Source organism: Bubalus kerabau, chromosome 4 (genome assembly GCF_029407905.1).
Source record: "Bubalus kerabau isolate K-KA32 ecotype Philippines breed swamp buffalo chromosome 4, PCC_UOA_SB_1v2, whole genome shotgun sequence".
NCBI lineage: Eukaryota > Metazoa > Chordata > Mammalia > Artiodactyla > Bovidae > Bubalus > Bubalus kerabau.
In genome coordinates this window covers 54381682-54398692 of record NC_073627.1, presented here as the reverse complement: position 1 = coordinate 54398692, position 17011 = coordinate 54381682, and the positions used below count along the sequence as shown (strand labels likewise).

Genomic DNA, 17011 nt, shown 5'->3' with positions numbered 1-17011 from the left:
AGATTTGGCCGTTCGAGGCCGCCGGGTTGCGTGCCTTAGGTCTGGGTTAGCGCAGGCGGAGGAGAGCGCGGCGCTGGGCCGCGCCCCGCCCCGCTCGGGGATGGGCGGGGCCCCACTCTTTAACTTCTGAGCGCCAAAGGCGGGAGCCACTTGGAGGGCTTGGGGGAAATGCAGACTCCGGAGCCACACCCCTAGGTTTTCGGGTTCTAGGGTGGGGCTCCACGAAATCAGCGTCTTTCTACTACCCTTGCTGATTGGGCTGCAGGTGGCTTGTGGCTGCAGTTTGCAAAACCGTGGTGTAGAGGACTCGTGGCTGGTGATTCTTGGTCGAGGAGCAAACCTAGATTCTGATTTTTAGGACTTCCGCCCTAACTACTGAAGCAAAGCTCCAGATAGTGAAGCCCGGAGCGGTAATTTCAGTGTCGGGCGTGGGAAGATGGGACCTTGTATTGTGTAGCCGGCAGACTCCCCCATGCAACCACTGCCGCCCTGCATTGCTTGGGGCTTAAGGTGAGCTAGCGCCTTAAGACTGGAAAGTGCAAGGGTTTCACCTGCGTTCAGCTTTCCTGTATCGGCGTCCCCTTTCTACAGTTTTCTAGGTAAAAAATGTTGAAAGATTGCAGGAATTGAAGGTATGAGACAAAGGATATACATAAAATCCTTCATTTGAACTAAAATGTTCCTTTCCAGTTTCTTGCAAACTGTTAACACTTAACCTAACTGAATGCACCTGAACAGAATCAGCAATAATTTAGGAAGTTGTTAAATATCAAGGCATTTGGACTTTCTTTTAAGTAGTGGGCATAACAATTTTTTCTTTAATGGCAGGAGCCATGGACAAAGATATAATTTAGGAATAATTGTGCTTGAAAAATCCTTTCACCAAAAATTATTTATGGCCTTGGAACTACATAGAGGTGATAGTTGCACATCTTTTATACTTAAATGCCTTCTATTGAACATTTTAATAATGGTTTTTACCTCAAATTTTAAAAATGCTTTAATATTAAATAGTTTATTTAAATACTGGATCAAAATGGCTGGCTTCAAAATGTAATCATTAATAAACTATATGTGCACCTGTGGGGGAAAAAACTTGTAGGACACAGTATTATATTACTTGGGATTCAGAGTAATGAGAAGGGGTCTTTGCAACCCTGTAGAGCAGAAAGCAAACAAGACAAATTACAATCTATGATAAATATTAAAATAGGTTCTTGTGCTAATAGATGTATGTGCCCAAGAGCCCCAAACTGTTTAAGATTAATTGTAATAGTTCTCAATAGTGGAAAATTAGAAAACCTGAACAACTAATGAGGGGTCATTGCTTGTTGGCAAAGTCAGCTACTGGCTCACTTAAGCAAGAAGAAAACTTGGCTGGGAGGATACTCAACTACCCTGTGTGGTTGGGAAACCTGTGGTCAGCTCTATTAGAATTCCTTAAGGGAAGGAATGATGCTAAAGCTGAAACTCCAGTACTTTGGCCACCTCATGCCAAGAGTTGACTCATTGGAAAAGACTTTGATGCTGGGAGGGATTGGGGGCAGGAGGAGAAGGGCACGACAGAGGATGAGATGACTGGATGGCATCACTGACTCGATGGATGTGAGTCTGGGTGAACTCCGGGAGTTGGTGATGGACAGGGAGGCCTGGTGTGCTGCCATTCATGGGGTCGCAAAGAGTCGGACACGACTGAGCGACTGATCTGATCTTAAGGGCATACCTTGCCATCCTCCTCTTTTCCCCCTTTCCCCCATCTCCTAATTTGTCTGTTGTAGTGTGCATGCTCAGTCAAGTCTGACTGTTTGTGACCCCCATGGACTGTAGTTTGTCAGTCTGTGAAAACTCCTGTCTATGGAGTTTTCCAGGCAAGAATACTGGAATGGGTTGCCATTTCTTCCTCCAGGGGATCTTCCCAACCTAGGGATGGAACCCAAGTCCCTAGTGTCTCCTACACTGCAAGCGGATTCTTTACCGGGGCCAGCTTAAATGCCTGTCAGTGAGGAACTGGTGAAAAAAAATTATGGTAAATTCATATATACAGCTGCTCAAAAGAACAGCAGATGTGACATGAAGATATATTTAAAATGAAAAAAGACTAAGTGCAGCTACAGTACAGTGTAAGCTGTCAGCCTATTTTTGTTTAAAAATGATTTTTGATTTGTATATATATTATAGAAACATCTGAAAAAGTTGCAACTGGGAGAATAGGCATACTTTTATTTTTTTAATTTCTTAAAGTTGTATTTAAAATACAACCTAATACTTAGGGCATAAAAAGACTAATAGTTACATGTGTGCTGTTCTTAGTTGCTCAGTCATGTCCTACTCTTTGTGATCCCATGGACTATGGCCCGCCAGGCTCCTCTGTCCATGGGGATTCTCCAGGCAGGAATACTGGAGTGGGTGGCCATGCCTTTCCCCAGGAGATCTTCCCAACCCCGGGATTGAACCCAGGTCTCACGCACTGCGGGCAAAAACTTTACTGTCTGAGCCACCAAGGAAGCCCTAAGAGAATAGTCACATAAGAGAAAACAATCATCCAGATGAGAAATAATAATGGTCTAAACTCGGTAGACGAGTGAAGGTAAAATGAATGTTGTATACAATAAACATCTAAAAAGTTACAGATTAACTAAGAATATAAAGAAATGGATGCAAACCTTAATTCCACCTAACAGAATAGTGGCTATTAACAAAATAAAGTCAGTTAAGTATTCTGGACACATTCAATTTGAATATTCAGGTCAAGGTTTTTACTGGAAATTTGGATCTAGGCCTGCTTGGTGGCTCAGACAGTAAAGAATCCACCTGCAATATAGTAGACTCAGGTTTGATCCTTAGGTCAGGAAGATCCCCTGGAGAAGGGAATGGCTACCCACTCCAGTATTCTTGCCCAGAGAATTCCATGGACAGAGGAGCCTAGCTGACTACAGTCCATGGGGTTGCAAAGAGTCAAATACGACTGATCAACTAACACTTTCACTTCTAGTGGAATAAGTTATACTTGGAAATCATTCCCCAAAGAGGCAATAAATGAACCCTGGGAAATAAATCAATATATAAAGTGCAGAGAAAACAATTTTAAGAGGGATGAGGGGAAGAACCAACATTTTAAGGTAACTTGTGAAGGAAGTCAAAGGAAAAACATCGTTGTTGTTGTTTTTTCCCCCCTGATCGCAAGCAAAACACTTTAACTCCAGTAACTTGTTAAGACCTCTTTGTGATACCACCATTTTTCAGTCCCACCAATCAACATCGCATCCCAGAGTCATAACATGACAGGAATTTCCTCAATATTACTTGCCTGAGTACTGAAGAAGAGTAGTATATGTTACTGAAGTGTGACTTATTTGTAATTTAAAGGTTAGGGTAGTTTCTGTTCTCCAAATATTCAGAATAGACAATTTTAACTGAAGCTACTCTTCCAACCCTGTTTGTCAGCTATTATAATTTTGTTAATAACATAACAGAAAAAATTCTTATTTACATAAAAGTATAATTCTATAACCTGCAAATTAACATTTGATTCACTTTTCCTGGTCTTTCAATATCTTGTTTTTATTACATATATGGAAATATGTATTGAATTAAACCAAATATCAAAACTTAATACTTCACCATCTCATTGTACTTCCAATCATCCTTACACACACACGTTAAGTGATTTGCTCAGGCTTGTACAGCTAGAATTTAAAACCTGCTTTTACATCTCCAATATCTGCTTCTCCTCTCAACTTTTTAGCATAGCTTCCAGCATTTCCCAGAACATTAACAGTGATAATTTATTGGTAACTTGACCTCCTAGTGTATACCATACTTACCATTTAAAAAATAAAATAAAATAGGGACACTGGCGCACACATACACACAAAACTGGTAAACAGTTGCAACGATCCTCTCATTTCAGTTTCTTAGCTTTCACATACAGTAGGTCCCCTACATATGAGCAAGTTACATTCTGAGAGTGCGTTCCTTAAGTCCAGCTTCTTTGTTAAGTCCAACAAAGTTAGCCTAGGTGCCCAGCTAACACGGTCAGCTATACAGTACTGTACTGTAATAGGTTGATAATAGTTTTCACACAAATAATACATATGGAACAAACACAAAGAAATAAAACATTTTTAATCTGAAAGTACAGTATCTTGAAAAGCACAGTAGTACAGGACAACAGGGGCTGGCATCGAGTGAACGGGCAAGAAGAGTTACTGACTGGAGAGGGAGGGGAGGTGGGAGATGGTAGAGCTGGAGGGGCATCAGCAACAGGAGACAGGGCAAGCTGCGATTCCATACCTGCAGTTGATGGCACAGGTTCTGGTTCCTTGCTGGATTCAATTCTGTCTACCTTCTTGAAAAACAATCCAGTGATGTCTGAGTGGTAGCTCTTTTTTCCTCATCATAGATGCCACGGTAGCACTGGATTACATTCTGAATGGCTGCTGCAACCTTCATGTTCCATCCTACATCGGGGCCTGTGCCTCAAAACCCAACAGTGCCTCCTCACACAGAGTTAACTTATGTGATTTGAGGGGAAAACACACGTTTACGTCTTTGAACGCTCACAACTTGAAGGTTCATATATAGAGATTTACAGTAGAATGAACTGAACAAGTACAGTAATGCAGACTAGAGGAGAACAAAGGTATATTTCAGGTCCCTGAAATGTGACAGGGACAATCAGAAACAGCATTAGAAAGCAGAGCTCACGCTCAACATTGGCAGGCAGAAGGAACAGGACAAAAATAAAAGTGAAGCTGTCACAGAAAAGCCAGCTTTCTACTAAGTTAGGTATTGTGGGAGACTGTTAAGTCACATATTAGCAGTCTCACCAATAAGGTGACCACATCTGCGATCAGAATTTTCAACAATAAAATTATTTACATATGTATAATATAGTACAAATATTTTTCTAACCTTTAATTTCCCAAGCATGTTCATTCACATCTGACTGATAGTACGTAATATTCTTTTGCAATAGGTCAGTCAGGACATCTGTGTTATCCCAGTTATACAGAAACAGATACAAAATGCTGTTGGGACTTCCTTGCCTGAAATTACTAAGCATGTGTGCATATATTTTTAAAATCTCTTTATTTACAATCTGCCCCTTTGGCTGAACTTTATTAATACAATATCTGCCCTTCTCTTGCATCCCCCTCTTCTGTGGAAGGCGTCACTATCCAGTCACCCAAGCCAAATCTCCTTTGTCATCTCCCGACCAATAGTCATCAACGTTAACAAGACATCTTCCTAAATTTCTGGGATTGATTTCTTCCCCATTAGAGTTCCTTTTGGCAAGTCCATTTCTTCCTCATAAGTCTGACATGTAAGCTCTTAATTGCTCTGCTGCAGTTTTCTCTTCTTCAGTCAGTGGTAACAACTAGAAAACAAATGACAAAATCTTTATTTCAGAAAAGCTTAAAAGAACAAAGTCCTACTATATAGCACAGGGAACTATATTCAGTATCCTGTGGTAAATCATGGAAAAGAATATGAAAAAAAGAATAAGACTGAATCACTTTGCTGCAGAGCAAAAATTAACACATTGTAAATCAACTATACTTCAATAAGATAAATTTTTTAAAAGTTAAATAAAATCTTTAAAGGCTGTTATACTAATTTCTGCTTTGTAACACCAATAAATGTTTCCACAAGTTCACACTAGGTATATAATGACAAATTTATAAAGGCAAGGAAAAAATACATATTAGCTACGTACATACAAGTTACTTTGATAATTGAGTTTCCGAGGAACTCAATTAAATTGAAGAAACAAGACAAAGAAATCAAACAATTTAAGGACTGTAACAGAACCAAAGAAGTCACATCTGAACATATTCAAAAAGTATTTTGAAAAAGAAGTGTGAAAAAAAAATAGTCTGGAAGTTTCTTCAGAAGTAGAGACTCGGGTTAAATTTTGAAGGATAATTAAGATGCTTTTATCTGCAAGTAACAGAGACGCATATGAAAATGGATAAATAAAATGCATTATCACTGCACATTAAGTACAAAAGGGCAGGTTTCAGGGCTGGTTTATGAAGCAGCTCAACAATGTAAGGACTCAGGTTTTTTCCATCTAACAGCTCTGATATCCTTTATTCTCAGGCTGACAGGAAAGTGACTCCAGGTATCACATCTATATACAATGTTTAGAACAAGTAAAGCTTTCTCTCCCCAGGGGTTTCTCAGCAGTGAGGAAACTCTTGCTAATTTCCTATTTCCAGACTCCCCCTCCTCACATATCATTTGGGTTACAAACCCATTCCTGACCCAATGTTAGTTAAAGGAAAATCCGTTCCCCTTGCCAATCAGGCACATCCCTGAAGCTAAGGATAGCGCCACTTTTACCTCAGGCTTGAGTCTGAGGAATAGCACACATCTCAAGAGAGTCAGTAATCTCTTACACAGGAAGGGAGAACATGCTGAGAAAACAATCAACGAACCAAATCCACAAAAGCGGGTAAGAGCAGCAAAACCAAACAGGAGAAGAGAAGCCAAAGGGCAGTTGTAAGGGGCTTTCACAGAGCACCCACAAATAGGCTAGCTGAAACAAAGAGTTAATGAGGAAATAACAGGAGGTAGGACTTGAAGAATCACTCACATGGTTACAAATCTGCCTAACTATATAGGTCATCTCTAGAGAGACTGTCAAATCGGGAACACCTCATACCCACAGAATCAGAATCTCCAGCGCGACGCTGTCCAATAGACCTTTCTGTGATCCTGGGTATATTCTGTATCTGCATTGATGAAGGACTGTATTCATTTAATTACTTTTAATTTTAATTCATTAATATACAGCCACATGTTGCTATTGCAGACCCCACCTGGTTTGGCTCCTCAAGCCAACCATTTGCCCAAAACGTTCACATGGATAAAACAAAAACACTTACTGCAACTCAAATAGTGACAAAATTTCCCTCTTCTATCTGAAAAACAGGAAATGATATTATTCTGGCAAGACTTTGTTCTCCATGATTCCATGTTTTTCTTTGTGATCTCTGAAATTCAAGAGATTTCAGACCATCTGTTTAATAAAACTTCAAAGAGTTTTTCCAGGAATTAACTATTCTAAAATACATAAGAAATTTTTCTTCTTTAATACAAATGTTTCAGAGCTTTGATGGAATAACATACATTCTATCTTTAATGCATTTTGAATTTTCTATTTATTGCTATATTTTTGTTTGGTGGGGGGACCGTTTTGCTATTTTTTATTTGGAACAAATTTGGTCCTTTCTTCTTTTGATAGTCACCTTTACAACTAACTATATTTAAACGTCAGTGTCTTAATAGCAACTAAAAAGATCAGGAAATTAATATGTATTCCCTACCATCAACCTCCTTTTCTGTTCTAATCTCCCTATTTATTATTATCAAGTTTTTTTATTTTTTAGTATTATCAATTCAAATATATATTTTCTGCCCTTCCAAATGAAAAACCACTCACCTTGATAAAAATCATAGCAAGATAATAGAAGAGTTTTACTTTCTGTTTGCATTCTGTTGTTTATAAACAATGTACCATTTGCTCTAAGTAGACATCCCTTTCTTGTTCTTCATGTTCCCCAAATAATTGTAAAAGCCCATTCGGTTACTCTAGAAATTTTCAGAATCCTCAGCTGAAAATCCTTTGGATTTCTTAACTGTTCTCACAGTTCTGACCCTATGTCTAATATACCTCTTTTATACATGAAATTCCTTTACATGTTCTTTAAACTCTGGGCTCATAGAACTATTTGAGCCATATAATTATGGTTATATAACTCTTTATAGATGCCCTTCCCTTTTCCACATTTCAATCATAAAAATTTTCTCTGAACTTTCTACTATTAATACTATCTCATTTTTAAACTAGTAGGCCCAAGACCAACCATATCCAACTCCCCAACCAGGAACTGAACCTGCAGCCCCTGTACTGGAAGTGAAGAGTCTTAACCACTGGACTGCCAGGAAGTCTCCATTTCTCCTTTTTGTCATTATCTGATCCAAAATGAAAAAGTTCCCTTAGCTTTCTACCTTTGATATAATTATTGCTCACTTCAGATAACTAAATGAAAACCTTTACAGATACTCAAATGATTTGACATCCCTGGCTCAGAAGGTGAAGAATCTGCCTTCAATGCAGGAGAAGGGGGTTTGATTCCTGGATTGGGAAAATCCCCTGGAGAAGGAAATGGGAACCCACTCCAGTTCTTACCTGAAGAATCCATGGACAGAGGAGCCTGGCACACTATCGTCCATGGGGTTGCAAAGAGTTGGACACAACTGAGTGACTAATATACGTCAATATCATTACTACTTTTCTGTACCACTTTTTTTAATCTCAGAAATATGCCATCTATTTATTGTATCCAATGAAAACGATTTTTAGTAAGTATTCAAAAAATCATTTTTCTCTTTGTTCAGTCACCCAAATTTACCATGAGCCAATTAATTCATGGATTTCTATACATACATGTTGATGTGTACATTCAGAACTACACTTAATCTCTCTTCAAGATTTGTTTCCTGGGAACAAATTTATGGACTTCTATTGTCAAGTTCTGATCACATACAATGAAGAATATGTGACTTGGTTTTATTTATAAAAGCTTATCACATACATACTTCCTTTTTGCATTTTATTAATTAGCAGGTGACAAAACACCACCCATACTGTTTAAATGCCTACTCTCTATTCCCTCTGTGCCCTTTTCACTGCTCTCCCCTCTCGCACTATTCATTTCTCCATGACAGATACATTTATGACCTCACTTTATGATTTTAACCAGGCACTGTTCTCTTTTCTTCCATTGGTAATACAAAGAATTCTTGATCTAATCCACCTTTGAGAGTTACAAAGCCCATAATTCAAATATCTTAAGCCATAATTTAGTTCCTACTTGGCAAATAAATACCACGTATGCTGCTCCTATCAACACTCCACAGCAGATAACTTTTTAGCCATGCCTAGACACAGCTCCTTAAACAGCATTCTAAGCAGTTATTACCAATTAACTGACTGGAGTAAGCACCAGAAATTAAAACCTATTGGACATCTTTTGTCCAGATAATTAAATTCAACTCTATGATTTCATCATGAGAAACACTGGACTGGAAGAAACACAAACTGGAATCAAGATTGCCGGGAGAAATACCAATAACCTCAGATATGCAGATGACACCACCCTTATGGCAGAAACTGAAGAGGAACTCAAAAGCCTCTTGATGAAAGTGAAAGTGGAAAGTGAAAAAGTTGGCTTAAAGCTCAACATTCAGAAAACGAACATCATGGCATCCGGTCCCACCACTTCATGGGAAATAGATGGGGAAACAGTGGAAACAGTGTCAGACTTTACTTTTCTGGGCTCCAAAATCACTACAGATGGTGACTGCAGCCATGAAATTAAAAGACGCTTACTCCTTGGAAGGAAAGTTATGACCAACCTAGACAGCATATTCAAAAGCAGAGACATTACTTTGCCAACAAAGGTTCGTCTAGTCAAGGCTATGGTTTTTCCTGTGGTCATGTATGGATGTGAGAGTTGGACTGTGAAGAAGGCTGAGCGCTGAAGAATTGATGCTTTTGAACTGTGGTGTTGGAGAAGACTCTTGAGAGTCCCTTGGACTGCAAGGAGATCCAACCAGTCCATTCTGAAGGAGATCAGCCCTGGGATTTCTTTGGAAAGAATGATGCTAAAGCTGAAACTCCAGTACTTTGGCCATCTCATGCGAAGAGTTGACTCATTGGAAAAGACTCTGATGCTGGGAGAGATTGGGGGGCGGGAGGAGAAGGGGACAACAGAGGATGATATGGCTGGATGGCATCACTGACTCGATGGACGTTGAGTCTCAATGAACTCTGGGAGTTGGTGATGGACAGGGAGGCCTGGCATGCTACGATTCATGGGGTCGCAAAGAGAGGACACGACTGAGCGACTGATCTGATCTGATCTGATGATTTCATCTACATTAAGCTATCTTTTCTTTCAAAAGCCCCCAACTTTGCTTAATAGTAAATGAAAATGCTACCAATCTCTTCAATTGGCTGTTCAAGATCTTAGTGCCTAGGTTAATAGCTCATATTCTTTTTCCTACTCTAACATGTCTGTAGAGTTTTACACATCAGTGACAGAGGCTCACAATTAGAAAGATTCTTATACTAGATGAGAAGAGGGTGGAGAATGAAGGACCAGAAATTAAGGTTAGGCCTACCCAAGCTAATCATCCCAACTGAAGAAAAGGAGAATGAACAGTCACTGGAATAGATGCTTTCTAGATTTCTCAGTCTCATTAGTTCTTATAGGAACCAGCAGAACTGATAGATATAATGTTAGCAAGTTTTTTCTTCTGCTGTTGCTACATAATCCAAGAAAGCATGCCCCTTCACTAACCATGTCAATTCCACATGCTCATCTTAAAAGGAGATACGAGATCTTACACTTCAGGGAATCAAGAAAATCTCATTCTTTATCAATAGTTCACACTGCTGAATTTCAAAATGAGAGTTAGTGGGGATTTATCTTTCAATGAGAAATTCAGAATTAAAATTCTACAAATCCAGCCAATCAACAGAAAGCATTACCTCCAGGTCTGTTTCCTTTTGCAGTTCTTGTATCAAGGTCATAGTCTTATTGAAAGTAGCACAAATGCGGCTCTTAGTCTCTTTCTGCTCCACAGCAATTGGTTTAAAGCGAACATGCAAAGTTTGATATCGAGACTTTATTGCTGACAATTCCTTTAAAAGTGTAACTGGATTTTTCTACATTAGGAAAAAAATTAATATATATTAAATCTGGAAAGGAAAAATAAGGCTTATTTTTAGAATTAAAATATATACAACACATACTACCATCCATTTAATAGAACACTATAAAAAATTATGCAACTATGTGACAGAATGGGAGGAGGGGAAGAAAGAGAGAAGTATAAGACCTAGATACTATTCTCAAGGAATTTAAAGCCTAGGTACAGAAATAACCCTTCTCACATACACACACACACAAAATAGCAATATTAAACAGCAAATAATGTTACATTAGATACATAATATTTGATGTATAGTTCATAATAATTACACAGTACTTCTAAGACACAATCCTAAATGTTATTCAGAAGGTACTGAAGGAACTATTTTGATTTGTTCTTATAGAAAAGACAACTTGAAACCACTTATCATAAAATTCTTAAATACAGTGTCACAGGGCTAAAGTATGTATGAGTACCAATTCAAGGCGTACCTCACTATACAAAATGCATGCCAACTCAAGCAACTGTGTTTATAAATTATGTTAGTTTTTCAAATTAATTTTCAATGTAAATAACCACTGTTCCATAAAAGACATTTCAACTGTGACAGTTCAAAAGTGATGTTTCTGCCACTTAATGATTCTTCTCATTCCTTCGTGGTTCTTTAGCAAGCTCTCCAATACTAGGTGTTCCAAACTTTCTCCATTCCTACCAGTTCCCATCCACTCATTCTTGGCAGAATATCTCACCCCAACTACTTTACTGAGAAGACAGAAAACACCTGGGAGTTTCTATTCCTGCCTTTTCACTTGAAAATGAAAACATCTAGTCTGATCCTTACTCAGCTCCTAACACTACCACTATTATTGTCTCCTCCCCATATCCTCCAGAAACTTAACATTCCTATATTTCAATAACCTTTTCATATTTCCCTTTATACAGACTTCCAGTATACATAGATTGTCCCTACAATGAGGGGAAAATAACTCCTCTTGACTCCTGCTTCAAAACTAGTGTCATTTTTCTTACTCCATTTGCCACCAACCTTCTAGGTCCTATAATAATATACCTCCTCAGTTTAATAGCCAATAGACTAATCCTTTGCCAAATTATTTTAAACAATCAAAAAGTCAGACCTGTCCTATAAATTTTTTAAACGTTTTATTTCCTATTGGGGTACAGCCAATTAACAATGTTGTCATAATTTCCGGTGAACAGTCATACACATACATGTATCCATTCTACCCCCAAACGCCCCCCACCCATCCAGGCTGACACATAACACTGAGCAGAGTTTCATGTGCTATACAGTAGGTCCTTGTGGGTTATCCATTTTAAACATAGCAGTGTATACAAGTCCATTCCAAACTCCCTAACCATCCCTTCTGCCCATCCTTCCCCTTGGCAACCATAAGTTTGTTCTCTAAGTCTGTGTATCTGTTTATGTTTTGTAAATAAGTTCACTTATGTCTTTTTAGATTCCATATATAAGGGATGTCATTGGATATTTCTTCTTCTCTGACTTACTTCCCTCAATACGACAATCTCTAGGTCCATCCATGTTGCTGCAAATAGCATTATTTCATTCTTCTTGATGGCCAAGTAATATTCTATTGTATGTATGTACCATATCTTCTTTATCCATTCCTCTGTCCATGGGCATTTTGGTTGCTTCTGTCTTGACTATTGTAAAGAGTGCTGCAATGAACCCAGGGGTGCATGTATCCTTTGGATTATGTTTTTCTCTGGACATAGGCCCAGGAGTGGGATTGCAGGGTCATATGGGAGATCTACTCTTAGTTTATTAAGCAACATCCATACTGTTCTCCATAGTGACTGTACCAATTTACATTCCCACCAATAGTTAGGAGGGTTACCGTCTTTCCACACCCTATAACAATCAAAAAGTCAGACTTGCCCTGTCATTTTGATATCCCTCCTTTTGACTCTCCTTATTTCCTTCCTATTCTAACCTTAAAATGAACTCTTGATTTGCACAGAACTATACTATCTTGATTATTGTCTCACTATTCAAATATTTCCTTTGTGGACCCTACCTTATGGCTACAGGCAGAGGCTCAGTTCATGGCCCTCTACTCCTTTCTTCCTTGGAGATTTTTTGCTAAGCTTTTGATGATGGAAATGATAAATAAAGATAATTCTAACAGGAATGAATCAGAACAAAAAATCTAATTTAAAGACTTAATTCTACAAATAGTGATCAAGACTACACCATGAGCAGTAGAGGTAGAAAAGTAGAAGTCGGAAAAGGACAGAAAAGCGATATTATTAAAGAAAAGTTAAGAAAACTTAGTAGTACGTTTGATAGGGGCAAAGAAATAATAGATGACACCAAATGTGTAGTCTGGAAAATTGTGTATATGAGATAACTAGAGTAGTAAAGTTCACAGAAGAGGGGGAAATGGGGAGTTATTATTTAATGGATGCAGTTTCAATTTGGAAAGATGAAATCAAGTTCTGGAGATGGATGGTTGTGATAGCTGCACAATGATATAAATGTACTAAAACCACGAAACTGCACACTTTGAAATGGAAAAAATGATGAATTTTATCTTACATATTTTACAACTTTTTTAAAAAACCCAAAAAACTGAGAAAGTATAATAGTACAACTGCTTTGGAAAACAATGTAGTAGTTCCTCAAAATATTAAATATAGGGTTACCATGTGCCCAGGAATTCCACTCTTAGGTATATACCCAAGTGAAATGAAATCAAACGTCCATACAAAAACCTATACATGAATGCTTATGGGAATATGATCATAATAGCCAAAAGGAAACAACCAAACTATTAACTGATCAAATAAATAAGAAAATGTGGTATGGCCATACAATGAAATATTATTCAGCAGTAAAAAGAAATGAAGTACTACATGCTACAACCAGGATGAACCTTTAAACATGCTAAGTGATATCCAGAAAAGATGAAAACTCTAATTTGAAAAGATACATGCACCCCAATGTTCACAGCAGCACTATTTACAATAGTCAAGACGTGGAAGCAACTTAAATGTCCATCAGTAGATGAATCGATAAAGAAGATGTGATATACAATAGAGAAAAGACAGTCTCTTCAGCAAGTGGTGTTGGGAAATCTGGACAGCTGCATGTAAATCAATGAACTTAGAACACTCCCTCACACCATACACAAAAATAAATTCAACATGGCTTAAAGACTTAAATATAAGACACGACACCATAAAACTCCTAGAAGAGAAGAGAGGCAAACCATTCTCTGATATAAAATCATACCCCTGTTTCCTTTGGTCAGTCTCCCAAGTCAGTGGAAATAAAAGCAAAAATAAACAAATGGTACCTACTCAAACTTATTAGCTTTTGTACAGCCAAGGAAATCATAAACAAAACAAACAGACATTCTATAGAATGGGAGAAAATATTTGCAAACAATAGGACCAACAAGGGCTTAATTGTTGCCAAAATAGATAAACAACTCATACAACTCAATATCAAACAAAACCCAGTTAGAAAATAGGCAGAAGACTGAAATAGACATTTCTGCAAAGAAGACATACAGATGGCCAAGAGGCACATGAAAAGATGCTCCACATCACTAATTATTAGAGAAATGCAAATCAAAACTACAACGAGGTATCACCTCACACTGGTCAGAATGGCCATCCTTAAAAAGTCTATAAATAATAAATGCTGGAGAGGATGTGGAGAGAAAAGATCCTCCTACACTGTTGGTAGGAATGTAAATTGGTGTAGCCACTATGGAGAACAGTATGGAAGTTCCTCAAAGAACTAAAAATAGTTACTATATAATCCAGCAATCCCACTCCTAGGCGTATATCTGGAGAAAACTCCAATTTGAAAAGATAAATGCACCCCAATATTCACTGACTATTTACAATAGCTAAGACATAAAAGCAACCTAAATGTCCATCCACAGATGAATGGATAAAGATGTGGTGTTTGTATACAATGGACTGCCACTCATCTATAAAACAGAATGAAATAATGCCATCTGCAGCAACATGGATGCATCTGTAGATTTTTACACTAAATGAAGTCAGAGAAAGACAAACATCATACAATATCACTTACATGTGGAACTATAGTCGATAACTTCCAAATAAATGAAGTTATTTACAAAACAGAAACAGACTCACAGATGTGGAAAATCAGTTTATGCTTACCAAAGGCGAAATGGGGTGACAGAGGGATAAACTGGGAATCTGGGATTAACAGTACATACTATTATGTATGTATTATGTATTCAACAGTACGTGAACCGTGAACTTCCAGATGTTCAAGCTAGATTTAGAAAAGGCAGAGGAATCAGAGATCAAATCCGCTGGATCATCGAAAAAGCAAGAGAGTTCAAGGAAAACCTCTATTTCTGCTTTATTGACTATGCCAAAGCCTTTGACTGTGTGAATCACAACAAACTGTGCAAAATTCTTACAGAGACGGGAATACCAGACCACCTTACCTGCCTCCTGAGAAATCTGTATGCAGGTCAAGAAGCAACAGTTAGAACCGGACATGGAACAGACTGGTTCCAAATCGGAAAAGGAGTACTTCATGGCTGTATATTGTCACCCTGCTTATGTAACTTATATGCAGAGTACATCATGAGAAACGCTGGGCTGGATGAAGCACAAGCTGGAATCAAGATAGCAGGCAGAAATATCAATAACCTCAGATATGGAGATGACACCACCCTTATGGCAGAAAGTGAAGAAGAACTAAAGAGCCTCTTGATGATAGTGAAAGAGGAGAGTGAAAAAGTTGGCTTAAAACATTCAAAAAACTAAGATCATGGCATCCGGTCCCATCACTTCATGGCAAATAGATGGGGAAACAACGGAAACAGTAAAAGACTTTATTTTCTTGGACCCCAAAATCACTGCAGATGGTGACTGCAGCCACAAAATTAAAAGATGCTTGCTCCTTGAAAGAAAAGCTATGACTAACCTAGACAGCATATTAAATAGCAGAGACATCACTTTGCTGACAAAGGTCCGTCTAGTCAGAGCTATGGTTTTTCCAGTAGTCATGTGAGAGTTGGACTATAAAGAAAGCTGAACACCAAAGAACTGATGCTTTTGAACTGTGGCGTTGGAGAAGACTCTTGAGAGTCCCTTAGACTACAAGATCAAACCAGTCAATCTTTAAGGAAATCAGTCCTGAATATTCATTCAAATGACTGATTAATGCTCAAGCTGAAACTCCAGTACTGTGATTACCTGATGTGAAGAACTGACTCACTGGATAAGACCCTGATGCTGGAAAAGACAGAAGGCAGGAGGAGGAAAAGGGGACGACAGAAGATGAGGTGGTTGGATGGCATCACTGACTCTATGGACATGAGTTTGAGCTAGTTCCAGGAGCTGGTGATGGACAGGGAAGCCTGGAGTGCTGCAGTCCATGGGGTCACAAAGAGTCGGACACGACTGAGCGACTGAACTCACTGACTGACTATTATGTATAAAATAGATAAACAACAGGATCAACTGTATAGCACAGGGAACTATACTCGATATCTTGTAATAACCTATAATGGAAAAGAATTTGAAATTTATATATACACACAGACACATATTTTTGTGTGTATAACTGAATCACTTTGCTCTCTACCTGAAAAACTGTAAATCAACTATATTTCAATTTTTAAATAAAATGCTAAACCAGATATAAAAGGCCACATATTGTGTGATTCCGTTTATATGAAATGTTCAGACAGCAAATCTGTAGAGTATCGAGACAGGAAGTAGATTAATAGTTGCTGGAAGCTGGCCAGGGGAGGGGGAAGTGGTTGTTAATGGGGAGAAACAGCTAATAGGTATGGGTTTCTTTTTGAGGTTATGAAAATACTCAAATATTTATTGTGATGATGGCCATACAATATACTAAACTGCTAAAAATTACAATAAACTAAACATACTAAAAACCACTAAATTATCTACTTTAAAAGAGTGAATTCTGTGGTATGTGAATTATAGCTCAGTAAAGCTGTTTTTTGAAAAAAAAGTTCTAGAAGAATAAAACAACTGGAAATGTGATAAAAAATGAGAGATAGAAGGTGGGAGAAAAGTGGACGCCCCAAACGAAATGTCTTCCAGATAGTACTTGAAATATACTGACTCAGATGAGTGCTTTGGCTAATTACTTGGGGTACCACTTGACCAGACGGGGTTGATTTTCTTCAGTAAGAGAGAAAAGAGGGAAGGACAAAGTCAAGTCAATTAAGAAGGTAGTATAGTTAAAACTATACTATAGAATCCTGGCATT

General features: G+C 38.1%; 1 protein-coding gene across 4 annotated transcripts in view; it reads right to left on the bottom strand.

The window, feature by feature from the left end:
• Positions 1-5076: 5076 nt before the first annotated feature.
• Positions 5077-17011, bottom strand: part of SKA2 (spindle and kinetochore associated complex subunit 2) — a 30424-nt gene continuing 18489 nt past the window's right edge. For all 4 annotated transcript variants that reach the window (XM_055577484.1, XM_055577482.1, XM_055577481.1 and 1 more), the window contains 2 exons: positions 10568-10744; positions 5077-5380 (listed from right to left, as the gene is read on the bottom strand). In XM_055577484.1, coding sequence (XP_055433459.1) covers positions 5312-5380; positions 10568-10744 — 246 coding nt within the window. In that variant the 3' untranslated portion in view covers positions 5077-5311. The remainder of the gene's footprint in view (positions 5381-10567; positions 10745-17011) is intronic.